A 16,835-nucleotide genomic window follows, 5' to 3' on the forward strand; every position below is an offset into this window, starting at 1 on the left:
GTACTAAATAAATACCATAGAATACAATAAAATAGTAACTAAACTAATTAGTGAAACATATTTTTTTGAAAAATTTTGCTTAAAAATTATAATTTTATTCTATTTTTTTAAAATTTTAGTTTGTTAGCTTTTAAAGTTTTTAATTTAAAATAATTTAAAATTGTGTAAAAATATCAATTTATTTGTTAATAAAAATACAATTGAATTTATAAACAGATAAAAAAATTAAAATTTAGTCATTAATATTAAAAACTTAAGAAGTATTTTTAAAATTAATGTTTAAATGAAAACTTTAAATTTTTTATTAAATTTCTTTTTTAATTAATTTTGTTTTCTTTATTAGTTTGCTAAATAAATCAATACTGATGTAATTGATTAAAATTTTATATTTGATAACAATAAATTTAATATTAAAATATTTAGAAAGGAAAGATTTGTAAAATAAGCAAAATTTAGATAAAAGAAATTAATTTTTTTGATGAGATAAAGATATATATAATTCGGAATAATAAATAAATAATTAATTTAGTTAAATCAGACTTAATATTTCTTTTTTGATTTATATTGGAAAGGTAAAGAAATTTTTTATTATGTATTTTTAAGTTCCTAACTGCTTTCGACTCTGTCTCCTAGAGCTTTTTATTAATTTTCAATGTTTTTTAAGAAAATTTCTAGTTATTCAAGAATTTAGAATGAGCATAGCTCAGTATTAATATAAGCATTAAAAACTTCTATCACTTTATCACTATTTTAGATATCCATATTTTTTAAAAAGATTAACTCTAGTTTATCTAAGAGCTGTTAGTCTTATTTGCTAAAAACAGTATTCAAGGTATTATTTTATTTTTCCAGACTGCTGTTCCTAGCTAATAAATATAACCATTAGATTATTATATCTTTGTTTTCATTTCTTTTTATCTTGTAATAAATAAATGAAGATCTTAGCTATTAAACTAATATCTGTTTATCCTATTCTTATAGACTATTTGAGTTTTTGTGCAAGAATGATTCTACTTATAAGTACATTCTCATTAACGTTTGCAAACAAGGAGTCTAAGTTAGTATTTATTCTCTGTTTTCTTCTTATATTAATTCGAATAGCCTCTAGAAATTCTAAAGATTTATATGAGTGTGTTTATCGTTTCTTTTGCACATTTCATTGACATAATAACATCCTTAAATTAATTCTTTTAAATTTAAATTAATTTTCTTCTGATATTAATTGAAAAGACCATTTATTGTAAGGGAAGCATTTTAAGGAGTGATCAATACTTTTTAGTTATCTGTCTGAGCTCTAAAGTAATAGAATAATTGCAAATATAAAAATAGGTTTGTAGATTTTTATGGAGGAATAAATGTTTCTGAGTTCATGAACTTAGTTTTTAAGTAATTCAAAAAATCAATGTCCTAAGGAGTATGTTAAGGTGCTTTGATAAGGTAGAATTGCAATTTCTCGAAAAGTATTTAACTTCTATTAAAAACATCTGATTTTATATCATTTATTTCCTCATTAATATCTTAATAGTATTCTTTGTTGAAGTTTTGCGCTATTTAAGGAGGTTCTATCTTTTTTAAAGCCAATCTTTCTAAATCATAATTAGCAAAGATCTAAATAAACTTCAGCAAGTATTCATTTTATAAAGCATCTTTCTCAAACTGAATTTATTGTAAGTTAAGAGATTAAAGAGTCTAAGGTTTAAATTTACTCAAAAATAAGAAAATCCAGTATGTCTAGTCATTAATTTAAGGGAGATACTTATAAGCGTTTTAAGAAATGCCTGAAGTAAATCTTGAAGGATGGTATTTAGATTTAAAGTAGTACTTCTTTAAGAGCACAGCCATATTTGTATGATTAATCAAGTTTAATTTATTGATAATTTCATTTTCAAGTAAAAATAGGGTTTTGTAATCAAAATCATCTAAAGAAAAAGCCTTTAATAGGTTGAGAGAATTTTTCAAATTAAGATGTTCCTGCTTGATAATAGACATAATTCTCTTTTAAATTGAAGAGTGAACTCTAGGATCTCTCATATTTGTAGTGTTAATAAACTACTTAGAAAACATTAATCCTGTAAAATCCATGTAGTTTACATTATTAATAATGAAATTGACAATTGTCTGGAAATCGATGCTTTTTGTTTGATTTTCTAGGCATAAACGAGTGAAGAAAAGCACTTCTCCAAATATTTTCTCTCCATCATTTTATTATTTCTAGCTTAAATAATTACCCTTGGTTTCTATAGTCTTTTCAGTCATTTAGTCACTATTATTTTTTTCACTACCCGAAATCTCCTGAGTCAAATTACTCTGCTATTTATTAAAAAATTATTATAATCAATTATAAAATTATTCAATTAGCCAAAAAATAAATTAATTTTTTGAAAACATGAATTTTATAATAAAAAATTACTTAAAATTAATAATTTTTTTTTAAAATATTAAATTTTGTAAAACTTTTCTCTTATCAAATTAATAAAAGTCAAATTAAAAAATAACCTGAGAATTGCTTGTTTGGATAATGTGGCTATAGTCAGCTTTAAGTAAGAAGATAGTATAATTTCTTATTAATTCAAAGTAATTCGGATTTTATTACAGCTCTTTTCTTATTGAGTTCTAGGTTCTGATAATTTCAAAAATATCATTTGGGTTTGGGAAGTTGTTTGCTATTTGATACTCTATCTATTCGAATATGTATTTTTTCTTTTTTTATAGAGTAATTTCGCTACTTTCTTCATAAATGTATTGTTCTAGGAAAAGTTTTAGGTTCTTGTTTTGGCTTGATATTTTTTTGACTAATTCGATATTGAAGGGGAAGCAAATTTATTTTGTGTCAATGCTTAAGTCGTCATCACTCTCTGAATTATTTTCTAAATTCTTTTGCTTGTTTATTTTTAAAATATTTGAAGGAGTGTATTCAGATATGTCTACTATTTTTATGTGGTACTTTTTCAGAAATAGACTGTTAAACGAAATGTAGTTACGAAGAGTCACACAAAAAGCGATAGGAAAATTTAATTAGTAAGGGGTTTGCTTAAGAATAACATAGCAAATGTCTTGCAAATGCAAGAATGTTTAAATTTTATTTCTATCCTCAAGCATCCAGTGAGAGTGATTGGACAGAATAGATTCATACATATAAGAAAATGGTCTTTGATCATTTTTAGGTAAAAATTTAACCAATTTGTCAATAAAATCTAGCTCTAAATCCTTAATGAATTTAAATTTAGTTGCGAATCTAATATAGCTGCAAATTCTGTAATGAATTGTTATTTTGATGCTATTTTAATCAATATCTTCTATTTCAAGGTCGAATTACTTGTTGCTGCTTTTCGGGTTACTCTCCATTTAACTTATTTATTGCTCTTAATAGCGATTGTAATCTAATTACTCTTGCTAATCTTGGAAAAGCTATTTGAAGTTTTGTTTGACATAATTATTAATTTCTGTAAACTTTTGCATGTCATATAAAACTGATGTATTCACTAAGATATCCATTATTTAATACAATATTATTTAACTTTAAGTGTAAACTTGATGGATTAAAATATTCTCAATAAAAGTCATAAAGAGAACTTTTGTTTCAGGATTCATTTCAGTTTGTTAGTTTTTGCTTAATATGTGTACGCATCTTGCAAATCTTTCTGTTGATTGAATGTCTTTAAAAGCTTGAATCTAGAAATGATTGTTATCAGCATCTCCCTCTGCTTCAGGAATGTGAAAACATCCACCATACAAATGAAGTGAAGCCTCAACGAGATAATCTTGAATTTTTTGTTTGGTTTTGATTGACTTAATTGTTGTACAAATTTTCATTAAATCAAAAAAGCATGGCTTTAAAGAAAGCATATCTAATTGTTAATTTGAGAAAATTCTATTTTACAAAAAATTTTCTATCTAATTTTCTAATACAAGATCTTCAGTATAAAACTTGCAAAATATAACTTCTGATGAAATTCTAACGATATCAACTATTTGGCCTATCAACAAGTCGTCTCCTTTCTATTTTAGCAATTGCTTTAAACATTCTATAGAAAATTTAATTTCTATGTTCTTGACCTAGGAAATAATGTAAATCAAATTTTCAACTGAAATATTTTAATACACATCAAGAGACTATTATAAAAGATGAGTTAAATACTCAGTTGTTTGAATGGTAGTTATCCTTCTTAAAAAATTCTAGACAATAACATCGTCTTTAGCCTCTCCCATTATAGATTGTTCATAGTATTTTAGGATGAGATAAAGTGCATACAAGTTTTGCTCTTCTTCCATTTTTTTTACTAGATAGTTAAAATTACTAGCAGCAGAATTTGTAAATTCTATTTCTGCTAACTTTAAAAAATCATCATTTAAGATTTAATATGAAACTTCTTGATTTTACAAGTCTCTTAAAGTAATATATAATTCAGAATTCTCAAATTAGCTTTTAATTATATTGCTTTCATAGTAGTTAATGTTATTTTCCTCCCATTGATTATCTAGAAGATTCTTGTAGGTACTAGCTTTTTAGTTTTCTTCTACTGGAGTACTTTCAGCTAGTTCTATATCTTTTTTCAAACTATTTTCCTCTACCTAACTAAAGTTTTCATCCTAATTTAAATCGATATCTGGAAATTAGCTTAAAATCCCCTTCATGCTAATGCTTTCTTCGTTTTGCGCCTTTGTTATAAACTGCTTAAGGAATTTTTTATTCTTTTTAATGCAATCTGAGAATAAACCAAATTCATTTTTTCTAAGCATCTAGTTGAGCTGATTACATAAATATGACTCTATTTTCGCAGTTTAAAAAATGGGATTGATAGACAAACTAAAAATCTTTAAAATAAGATCATTGCTCTGTTATTTCTGCTCGAAAATAGACTATATAGTTTCTATTATCTTATTTTCTGTATCTGGTTTTTCATGAATCTTTTGTGCAATATTCTTTGTAATAATCAAAAACAAAGGATTTTCTAAGTACTAAATACTAAATTTTAAGGTCTGTTCGCTCTCCTACGCATTATTGCTCAAAAATGAAATACTTTTTAAATCCCACTAAATTTCATTCAAAAAACTTTAGCGCTTTTCATACATCCTTCTTTACTAAAGCCCATATCTCCTAAATTGATTAATTAGATTCTTATTACTAAAACCTCTCTTGATTAAATTTGCAAGCATCGCTTTTAACCCTACAAAAGATATGTTAAATTTTCTATTTATTTATTTTTCAAATAAATTATATGCATGTATTGGAGTATTATCACTCAATATTAAAAAAATAAATCTTAATTAATAAAAAAAAAAATTATAACAAGCTTTTTAATTTTCTCCCAATACTACTATTTAGTAGCTAAAATAAAGTAAATAATTTTAATTAAAAGCAATAAAAAATAATTTATTATTTATTTACTTCTTTTTTTATCAATAAAAATATTTTTGAAATATATAAATATTATATTAATATGAAATTTATTAATTATTTAGAGTTAATTACATTTTTATTTTAACAATTTTATTCATAAATCTAATAATAATTCGTATTAAAAAATTTATTAAAAAAAGTAGTCTGGTATACTATAATTTCTCATATTTTAAGACCAAGTAATAAGATTCTGAAACAAATAAAATTAGAATGAAACATTTTTTTTGAGCTGGTAACAAAAATAATATGAGCAATTACAGTAAATTTATTAACCATTAAATTGAATAGCTAAATTTTACTTATTATGCTATTTAAGGAAAAGCTTTATTTCAGTTTGTATTTTTTTATTATGAGCTTTTATATATCATTAAAACGAAATTAAAGAAAAAACTAAGATGTTTTTCTTTTTAACTTAATATTTATTTCAAATTATTAGCTTTAACTATTTTATTTCAAAATTTATTTATTTATGTTTTTTATTCCATTATATGCTTTAAAAACTCTGTTGATTTATTTATTTTCAGAATAAATCAGTTTAAAATAAGCAAGCATAAAAAAGACCTAAAAATTAATTTTGCTATGAAGGTATTCTTTAATTGAATATAACCAACCTAATAATCATATCTATATAAATTTAAATTAAAATAATAAATATTATATTTTATTAAATATTAGATGCAAAATAAGTAAAGAAGTTTGAAAAAAATTATAAGTTAAAGATAGAAAACTTAAAAATAAATTGAATTACTTATCTCTATAAAAAAAATTAATTTGAAAACTACTCTGTCTTGTAATTAGAATCACTCTAAATGTTTATTTTCTGAACTTAATTAAATTATTTTTATATTAAAAAATTAATGCTTATTTATTTAAAATGTATGATTACTATTATTAATTCATATATGAAAATAAAATTTTATGATCAAAATAAATATTTATATTTTTTTAAATATTTGTGAATCTATTTTGATTTTATATTTATGTTCATAAAGTTTTTTTTAATCTAAATCAGATTGAAATATAAAAATTTTTTTATTAATTAAAAGAGGGATTGATTTAATTTTGGTATGTATGCATAATAACAATAATAATAATATTCTAAGATATTGTAAAACTCCACAAATAATCATTCATAAATATAAAATTAAAATAATTTTTTTTTTAAATTTATTAATTGGTAATTATTTACAAAATTGATTTTATCTTCATATTAAAAGCCTTAATTAATTAAATAAATATATTTTTTAAAAATACTGTCAGAGCTTTATTTAAAAATTCAAGTGAAATAATTTATCATTCATTTAGGAAAATAGTTAGGGCTAAAATTTCACAGAAAAAAAAGGTTAATTAAACTTTCTCTTAAGAAGATATTAAAATTATTTATGATTCTTTTTCTTTTAATTTTTAAAATGCAAGCAAAAATTAATTTTGCTTTGTAAGGAAACCTAAGATAAATACTTAGGATAATTTTTATTTTATTTTAATTGAATATTTATTTTAAATAAGATAGATGCAATGCAATCAATCAATAAATCAATTATTTGTATTATCATAAATACATTTTTAGAGAGATTACATATAACTCATGCATTTTACAAATAAATATATAGATAGAATGTTAGTGATTGGTTGAATTTAAATTTTTAATTTATGGAGAGTTATTAGTGAGGTATTTGGATGAAGTTAATTGTTTAAATAAAGTCAATATAAATATCTTCTTTACACATTAAAATATATTAATATTTATACTGTTAGAATTAAAAATTTATTTTTATATATTAAGTTAATTCATAATCAGTTTTTCTTTTCCAAGGCAGCGGCGGCAGCTTGTTCTTCTTATAACTTCTTAAGACGGTTCATGGTAGTCTTAGCAGTGACGGCGGGAGGGGTGGTAAGTTCCCAAGCACCACCAGCGATGATCTTCTTGCAGGGCTTGCACTTCCAGATACCAACGGCGGCTCTCTTGACAGCAACCTATTTAATTCAAATAAAATGATTAATTACTACTTCTAATTATATATTATCTTATATTAATATGCCATATATCTTTAATTATCAATCAACATGTGAACGTTTATACATTTCTTTTATTTTCTTTCTTTTTTGAATAATTAACAGCTAGCTAAGTTGCTTGGTTCATATTTCATTCGTTTATTTATTTCCTTATTAGCTGGAAAATCTATTTTGCTAAATCTTTCTACTTTATTGGTATTATTTACATTTTTAAATGAAATATATTGTTTGCATTAACTTTTAGGTTTAATTATATTACTCTAAATACAGTCAATTTTTATTTATAAATTGCTCTAATTTTGTTAGCTAAGCATTTAAACTACTATTTGATGATACCGTTTCATAACCTTTTTTCATTAGATTACATTTATTTATTTTGTATTTCTGAATGCTAATTAACTAACTATCTTAATTTTCATCTTAAAAAACGTTTCTACTTTTCCTTAATGGCTAAGTTAGTTTACACACAGCATTTCAAAAAGACTCTTTTTTAGTCTCTTTATTGCTGATTTATAAATTTTCTACTAAATCACTTTGATTAATGCAGATCCAACATTATAAGCAAATTGATTCTTCATTTATTTTCATTATATCTTTTGATTTTCTGGGTAAAATCTCTACAATAATCATATTTAACAAACGTAAGGCTATTGGCTTGATGAAATGGATATTCTCTATAAACTAAAATGGCTTTTACGCGTTTTCTCCACAAATTCAAGCACATTTAATGAGAAGATATTCTAGTTTATTTTTAGTTCGGCTTTGATGATTTATATTTGGCCAAAATTTAAAGCTGCTGAACTGGATTTTATCTTATTTACGCTGCAAGGAGTAGCTTATGAAATTTAAATAAGCTAAACATTAACATTCTTTTAAATTGATTTTATTTTGATATTTTATTGGTCTAATTTGGTTGTTTGATTGATTGATATATGGCAACTAAATGCGAGTGAACAATTCAGTTCAATCGCAAACAAACAAACTAAAATGGGAAAATATTGAGAATATTTTATCTTACCTTACCGCAGAAGGGGCAACCGTACTTAGCGTGTTGGGTAATTTCGAACTTCTTGACGACCTTTCTGAGGGAAGCACCATATCTTGTTCCGTACTTTCTGGTGATACCGACCTTTTGAGTTCTCTTAGCCATTTTTATTTATATGTTTGAAGTTTGTTTATTAGTTTATTTTGTTTTTAATTATCTTTGATTTCTTCTTTAGATAATGCTTGATGATTTCTTTTCTTAATTTCACTCAATCAAAATTTTCTTCCTCTTTATTTTCAGCCTTTCCCCACACTTTTTTGAACTTTGCTCAATTGATTTAATTCAATAAATACTTTTGATCTCTATTATATATATTTTACAATAGCAAAGAATTTCATTTTACAAGCAACCTGATCCCTTATTCATTCATTTATAAATAAATCTTTCATTTTTTTGATTTACCTTCATTTATATCAAATTTTTCAACATTAATTTCACTAATTAATTTATAATATAAAAAAAAATCATTTTTTAAGTAGAATATAAATTATTTTATCGTAAATATTTATTTTATTTATCAAAAATTCTGCACAAAATATTTTTAGAAATTAAATTATCATTTTAATAACAAAATTAAAAAAGACTATTCATTTATTTATATGATAAATAAATCATATATTTTATATATTAAGCTTGATTTTAATGTAAATATATTTTAGATCTACCTTCAACTAAACCAACAAATTAAGTAATAAATAAAATTGAGATATTCAATTTACTTAGCATAATACAAAATTTAATATCATATTTTTTTAAATGCATTAAGAAATATTATCCTATCTTACTCATAATAAAAAAATATTAGTAATTCTTTTACTTGTTTAAAATTAATTTATAATTAAAAAATAATAAATTATTTTTTTAAAATCAACAAATATTTAATAGAAATAAATTTCTATTTTAATTTATTATAAATTTAATTCACTTAGATTATGTAATGTGGTTTTGATCAAGAAATAATAAGAAACCAATAAATTAGTCTATTTTTACTAAAAAAAGTGTCAAATAAGATTTGCTTTCATTAGAATTTTACTAAATTATTTTAATTTAAAAAATAAGATATTTAAAACTATTATATTATTAATGATTAAAAAATAAATTTCTTTTTCAAAAATCAACTAAATGTTAAAAAAAATATTAAAAATCTTAAAATTATTATATTTTTGATAAATTAATAAAAATTTCATTGGTACATTATTTTTCATCATATTTTTAAAGATATTAAGTTATTTTTTTTTTTTGAGTTTTTAATTTTTGCTTGTTGTATTTTATATTTTAGATAGAAAATTTACTTTGATAGAATAATTAAGATGAATTTTAAATAATTCTTGAACATTTTTTTATTAAATTTCTTTTTTAAACTAAATAATTTAATTATAGATTACAAAGTATAATTTTAACTTAAAACCCGATTTTATTTTTAAAAATAGTTTTTTGTTTTTGCAACACTTTTACAAAATAAATAAATTTCTGATTAATAACTAAAATTAACTTTTTTTATATTTATTTTATTAAGAAAATAAAATATACAAGCAAATCACAAATTTCTGTATGAAGAAGATTTATTATTTGTTTATATATTGTTGGTTATCTAGAAATCATCAAGAACATTATTGTTTGATAGAATATTATTATAGCTTTAATTATTATAGCTTCTATATGAAGTAGACTGGTTGTTTTATCCAACTTTTGTCTTTTAGTAATCCATATTAATATTCTGATTATTATTTGCTATATTTCTAGCATATTAATTTAAATGATGTGAATTACCTTCTAAAGTTTGTTTTAACTAGCTTAAACTTTACTTTAATTCCTACTCTTCTTTTATTCTTGCTTCACGAATTTATCTTTTCTTATCCATGAGTTGCTTCAAAGCCGCTTCTTCTTTATACAAATTTTAAAGATTGTCCTACAATTCGAAATTTTATTTTTCAAGTAATTAGTTTTTTCTTTGAATCTTTTCAAATTCTTATATTAATTCTTATCTTTAATCTACAACATCATTGAGTTAATTTTTCAATTAGCGGTTTTCAGTCAATTTTTCATTTAATTATTCATCTTTAAATCTTATTTCTGCTATTACATCTTTCACTTATTTGTGACTTTCAGCCAACTAGCTTTTAAGATCTAAATTTTCTTGTTTTAATTTATCATTCTTTCTTTATTACTTTTTATAATCATCCTCCAGCTTCAAAAGAGTTTGAAGTGAATTCTAGCTTTATTCTTCAATTTAATTCATAGTTTATTCTTTTATATCAAGTTACTAAGATAATTTATTCACCTAGCCTTTTAAATCTTGAACAGCTAAATGCAACTATCCATTTTCTTTTGAAAGATCATCATTTTTCTATTTAAATGACATGATCAAATCTTTATCTTTTTCTTCTCTTTTATGATAATCTTCTATTCTGCTTTACTTTAATTAATTTTCATTTTAAATCTGCATTATATCCCTCTTCTAATTTCTATTAACCTCCATTAGCTCTTCACTAATTTGTCTTAATTCCGTCTCTCTTCTTTCCAAGTCATTAATTAACTCTTCTCTTTCCCTCAAAGCATCTTCTAATTCCCTTATTAACAAATAAAAAAATCATTCAAAAAATAACCAATTTAATTTTTTAATCTATTAATCAATTAAACAAAATAATCTTAACAACCATGATAAATATTTTAATATATAATAAATATCTATATTTAATAAAGAAAAGAAACTTACCTGTTTGCATTAACTAAGTCTAGATTTCTGTTGATTTCATTCTTTATTCTTGAATTGTTTTCATCAAGTTCATTTTTAATCCAATCGTAGTCTTTGATGATATCTTTATTTTCAGATTCTAAGCGTAAAATTGTTTCTAAAGCTTTTGTGCTTTGCTGCTCCATTTCGCTGAGGAGTTCGTTTTTTTCATCAATCTCCCTCTTTAAAATTGAGATTTCTTCTTCTTTTTTCATAAACTCTTAACGACTCTCTCTTTCTTTGTCATTTAATCTTTTTTTAGTTGATTCATTTTCTACTATTAGAGAATCATTTCTTTCTTACATCTCTTCTACTCTTCTTAATAAAACTTCTGCATGATCTTATGCTTTCTTAGACTCTTCTAAGGCAAGTGTATAGTTATTTTATAATGATTTTAGCTCCTTATAATTCTAATCAAGCTGACTTTATTTATCCTTAACACATTGATCAAGATTAAAAATATCCTCTTTCTAATTTTTATTAATATGTCTTAGCTCCTCTAACTCTTACTTAAGCTTCATAACTTCTGAAGACTTATTACCTTTATCGCTCTCTAAAGTAAGTATTTGCTTAAGTTAATGGCTATTTTAAGACTCTAGTTCTGAAATTATTTAATTTTTCCTTCTTAACTCTTCATTTAAAAGTTCATATTCACTTTATAGCTGTGCATGTAAGTTTTCTAGGTTGCGCTTGTCTTTTTCACTTTCCTCTAAAACTCTTTCTAAATCTTCGTTTTTTTCCATAACTTCCTCTTTATTTATTTTATTTAATTTAGAATTAACTTGTCATTTATAACATTCTAAGTTTTGAAGAATTCAAAATTCAAAAAATTTAATATTTACCAATATTCAATGTAAGCTGATCCATCCTTTCCATTAGGTTTTTTTTTTCTTCTTTTTACCATCTCAATTAAGTTTCCATAGACTAATTATCCTCCTTAAGACGTTAATTATTTTCAAAAGATTGCTTTAATTCAACTTTAAGCCTTTCAGTGTTGATTTATTTGTGATCAGATACTTCTTTAATAGCCTTCAGCTCTGCGACAGCATCATCCAACTCTCTTTGTTTGTATTTTAGAGTTTCTTTTAAAGTATCTACTTCAGTCTTTAAATTTGCAATCTATCTGATTTATACATCAGTGCGGTCATTAAAGTCTAACTCTAATTGTCTCTTTTCATCATTTAACAATTAATACCTACTTTCAAGATTTGTCAATAAAAAATTCAAATCTTAATAATCTTTTTCATTCTAACGAAGCTCTTCTACTTCTCTCCTTAACTCATCAATCAACCTGTCTTTGTTAGTGTTTGAAAGCATGCTTATAATACTTATTTGTTTATATTTAAATGAATATTTATATTGAATGTAAGTAACAAAATAAATCACTGAATTTTATTTAATTTAATAAACAATTTATAAATCATTCGTATATTAATTTGTTAGTATCTTTTGTGATATTCAAAAATTTGAACAATAAATAGGTTTAAATTAAAACAATCACTTTATATTTTTATTGAATTCAATTGATAATATAGTTCTTAATTTATTTTATTATTGTTCAGTCATTTTTTTTAAACATATTATTTATTCAAGCAATTTTTATTAATGCAACAAATTTAAATATGTATTAACAAAAATTATCTTTTTATTAATTTTCCTTTGCCATAATAAAATTATTTTTTTTCTTCTTTAGAACGAGTTTTATTTAATTATTTCCCATATACATCTTTTAAAAAATTAGATTTAAAATAAGGTTAGAAAAAATTAAAAAATCATTTGTATATTGAACCTTATTAAAAAAAGGTTTAATAAATATAAATGTTGAGTTTTTTTAGTTATTTAATATAAATTATTTTAAATAAAGTTTTTATTTTATTTTTTGTTAATAAGATTAAACTTTAAAAATTTACAAATTTAAGAATTCTAACAAAATTTATAAAAAAATAAATAAAAATTGAAAATGAAATAACTAACTATTCATAGATTTTAAAGAATAGTTGTGATGAATGAAGCAATTTGGAATTATGAAAAAAAATAAATAGTACTAGTGATATCATACATGGAACTGCTAGCCAAGAAACTTGAAGCATTATTATCTGACCTGGCTTCTCTTTTTCTTGATCTTTTCTTTTAGAATTTCTCAAAGCTAAGTTACTTTAAGTCAAAATAGAGCCCCTCAACTGACTTTGAAGAAAGAGTTGAATTTGCTCTTCAACCAGAGATTCTTATCAACCTCTTGAGGAATTCTATTGAATCAAACTCTTTCTTAAGCAGCTTTAAGGATATTGAATAATATTTGTTTTTTAGCCTGTAAAATTTGAGATTATAAATTAATTTTTTTTTATGTACTTGTTTTTCAAATCGCATATGTTAAATTTTTTTATATGTAGGGTTTGAAACACTTTTCTTGGTTACTGCTAATTGTTTTCTCTTCTTCTATTTGCTTTTTAAAATCACTAATTTATTAATTTACACATAAAAAGATTTTTTCCTAATATAATTTGTGTTTGCGTTGTTGGGAGTTATTAGAATAAGTGGTTTTTTAATAAAAATTAGAATAAATTTTTTTGGAGATTGGCTAGCTATTGAAAAAAAGTAGGTTATTATTGTCATTTCGCCTTTATCATTTTTTTTCTTCTATTGGTTTAATTATCAGAAACACCCATTTCTTGATTGTTTTCTCTTTTTTTATTTGCTTTTGAAATCAATAGTTTGTAAATGTTCACATAGAGAGATTTTTTTCTATTATTGTATGCTTCTTTGTATTATTAGAATATTTAGCTGCTTTTTAATAAAAATTAGAATAAAATTTTTTGGAGATTGAATAAGTATAAAAAATAGTACATCGTTATCATTTTGTCTTTGTCTAATTTTTTTCTATAGGTTAGATTATCCGAAATACACTTTTCTTGATTATTGTTGATTGCTTTCTCTTTTTTTATTTGCTTATTAAATCACTGAATTATAAATTTAAGCATAAATATATTTTTTGCAATTATTGTTTTTGTCAAAGTGTTTAGGATTTAATAGAATATTTAGAAGCTTTTTAATAAAAATTAGAATAAATTTTTTGGAGATTGTCTAGCTAAACCTAATCATAATCTTACATTTAGACTACTAATTTATGATTTGAAAATTTTATTAAAGCATCTTTATAAGATAAAATATTTTAAAAATCTTTTTATTTTAAATTAGTGAATTCACCTATGTTAGTTTAGTTTAATTTCCGAAAAAGCCATTTCTTGATTGATACTGATTGTTTTCTCTTTTTTTATTTGCTTTTGAAATCACTAATTTGTAAATGTACACACAGAGAGATTTTTTTCTATTATTATATCTGTCTTTGTATTATTAGAATATATAGTGGCTTTTTAATAAATATTAGAATAAAATTTTTTTGAGATAGACTAAGTAAAGAAAATAGTAGATCGTTATCATTTCGTCTGTGTTTAATTTTTTTCTAGAGGTTGGATTATCCGAAATTCACCTTTCTTGATTATTGTTGATTATTTTCTCTTTTTTTATTTGCTTATTAAATCACTGAATTATAAATTTAGGCATAGAGACATTTTTTACAATTATTGCTTGTATCTGAGTGTTTGGGATTTATTATAATATTTAGCAGCTTTTGAATAAAATTAGAATTAAATTTTTTGGAGATTGCCTAGATATAGAAAAAAGTTGATCTGAAAAATGTAAGGGGCTCAGAAATCTCCCCTTCTGGGTATTTGCCACAGATTACATAGTAGATACAATATCTAATTTTATATCTTATAAAGATGCTTTAATAAAATTTTCTAATAATAAATTAATAGTCTAAATGTAAGATTATGATTAGATTTGTCAGTTATAAATTTTAAAAATCTTTTTATTTTAAATGACTGAAAGGCCCTTAAAATTATTTGTTATTTAAATAAGTCTTTGATGATGAAATAAATGATAATCTAATTAATTGCAATTAAAAGTGTTTATAGATACTAATTAAAGTAAATTAAATAATTCTGAGACAGTAGCGCACTTTGAAGATTAATCAGCTTATATTCCAAGAATTCTTAATAACTCTATGTCAAATTAAAATTAATCTTCTAAGTTGAGTAGCATGAAAAATGCTAAAGAAATAACTTAAATAGAGCTAAGTAGTCTACACCTACCGAAAATGTTTTTTGATCTACACTAGAGGATTAATATCGAATTTGTAGCAGGTGAGATCAAAATTACTCCTTAATGTTTAAAATAGTCTTTTAGTGTTCAGAAAGCCAATTAATTAATATTAAATGCTTAGTAAATGTTTGAAAATTTAACAGCTGTTTGCAATTTAATTATTTGCTCCGATATTGATTAAGCAACTAAAATGTATTTAGCTAAAATTGTAAAATACTCAGTAAGAAAATAAGGTAATATTGAATATAGTTAACTCATAAAAATACTAAAAGATAGTAAGAATAAACATATAAACTCTGAAATAGCATATGCTATAGGTTACAAAATTAGAAATTCTAAAGAGTAAGTAAAATAGACAGTTATAGAGCAATTAGAAATATTAATTAATGAAGAAATCGAGTCTGATGCGAAAAACTTTTTAAATATTCTATTAAAAAACTAATATGATGAAGGTAATACAATTTATTCAATAAAAAGTTTTGGTAAAATAAGAGTACCAAATAATTACCCTAGAAAAAGACTGGCAGCAGTTGTTACAAAAACTTAGCAAAAAGTTAAATTTACCTTTAAAAATAGCAAGTCAGAAGAAATAGCTATTAATCTGTTAAGCTTAACTAATGCTTTAAAAAGTAGAAGCAAAAAAATAAAAGCAAATTCTAATGCTTAAATTTTACCAGAGATCAAACAGAATCACGAAGGTAATGACCGTACTTGGTTTGGTGGTACCTATACAGATGTCAAAATCATTTATGGTTTGGCTAAAAATGGTAAGGTTATTAAAGATGACGATAAAGATAGATATTTAGTAAACAAATTCATAAGTACATCGAAATGGTTTACAGGAGGTCTTCTAGGTTCGCTTCTAACTGATAGGATGATTGCTGCAACATTCAACATTATATCAAAAAGGTAGAGTTTGACCTATTCAGCTATTAATAAATTAATTAGTTGTATAGGCAATTTAAATTTTATAAAAACCAAATTTTTTCAAAAAGATAATATTTAACTTACAATTGAAATGCTTGATTCTTGGAAACCAACTGAATTCGATCACATTGGAAGAGATTCTGTAAAAGAAATTGATTTATTAAGTAAGGTGTTTTTTAAAAAAACATTTACATAAACTTGTTAATGTTATAAATCCTGCGATTGTAGAATTATTGCTTTAAAAAGAACTTTAGAAAACACACCTATTTTAGTGTAAAAGATTGAGCATATATTTCGAAATGAAGTTAATCAAATTAGGCTGGATGCGATTAGTGCTATTTATAACTGTGCATTACGAGACAGAAAAATTTTAAATCCAAATCATCTAAAAATAATTTAATCTTGCTTAGATGATAATGATACAAAATTCAAAGGCTTTACAATAAAAATATTAGGCACATTAGCAGATAGCAAAGAAATAAATTATAAAAAAATTTTCTATGCGTGCTTAGAATAGCTAGAGATTAACACTGAATTAGAACAATCAATAGGTT

At 23.0% G+C, this 16,835-nt stretch overlaps 5 protein-coding genes across 5 annotated transcripts; all 5 read right to left on the reverse strand. All coding sequences in view use genetic code 6, as the record gives it.

Moving 5' to 3' along the window:
• Positions 1-534: 534 nt before the first annotated feature.
• On the reverse strand, positions 535-5,157 carry TTHERM_00075660 (hypothetical protein; the record flags this gene model as incomplete). Its single annotated transcript, XM_001015606.2, has 2 exons — positions 535-2,310; positions 2,497-5,157. The coding sequence occupies 2 exons, from the start codon at positions 5,155-5,157 to the stop codon at positions 535-537; spliced, it is 4,437 nt and encodes a 1,478-aa protein (XP_001015606.2).
• Positions 5,158-7,195: 2,038 nt separating this feature from the next.
• Positions 7,196-8,564, reverse strand: TTHERM_00075670 (60S ribosomal protein L37a; the record flags this gene model as incomplete). Its single annotated transcript, XM_001015607.3, has 2 exons — positions 7,196-7,375; positions 8,433-8,564. 2 exons carry the CDS (start codon positions 8,562-8,564, stop codon positions 7,196-7,198), a joined length of 312 nt encoding a protein of 103 aa, XP_001015607.1.
• A 1,432-nt stretch (positions 8,565-9,996) lies between these two features.
• Positions 9,997-12,510, reverse strand: TTHERM_00075680 (hypothetical protein; the record flags this gene model as incomplete). The annotated part of the gene is made up of 3 exons (XM_001015608.1): positions 9,997-11,029; positions 11,176-11,944; positions 12,036-12,510. The coding sequence occupies 3 exons, from the start codon at positions 12,508-12,510 to the stop codon at positions 9,997-9,999; spliced, it is 2,277 nt and encodes a 758-aa protein (XP_001015608.1).
• An 894-nt stretch (positions 12,511-13,404) lies between these two features.
• On the reverse strand, positions 13,405-13,806 carry TTHERM_00075690 (hypothetical protein; the record flags this gene model as incomplete). The annotated part of the gene is made up of 1 exon (XM_001015609.2): positions 13,405-13,806. One exon carries the CDS (start codon positions 13,804-13,806, stop codon positions 13,405-13,407), a length of 402 nt encoding a protein of 133 aa, XP_001015609.2.
• A 2,238-nt stretch (positions 13,807-16,044) lies between these two features.
• TTHERM_000075699 (hypothetical protein) lies at positions 16,045-16,666 on the reverse strand (the record flags this gene model as incomplete). The annotated part of the gene is made up of 2 exons (XM_012797554.1): positions 16,045-16,283; positions 16,366-16,666. The coding sequence occupies 2 exons, from the start codon at positions 16,664-16,666 to the stop codon at positions 16,045-16,047; spliced, it is 540 nt and encodes a 179-aa protein (XP_012653008.1).
• Between the last annotated feature and the right edge of the window lie 169 nt (positions 16,667-16,835).

Source organism: Tetrahymena thermophila, assembly GCF_000189635.1.
Source record: "Tetrahymena thermophila SB210 genomic scaffold scf_8254650, whole genome shotgun sequence".
Lineage (NCBI taxonomy): Eukaryota > Ciliophora > Oligohymenophorea > Hymenostomatida > Tetrahymenidae > Tetrahymena > Tetrahymena thermophila.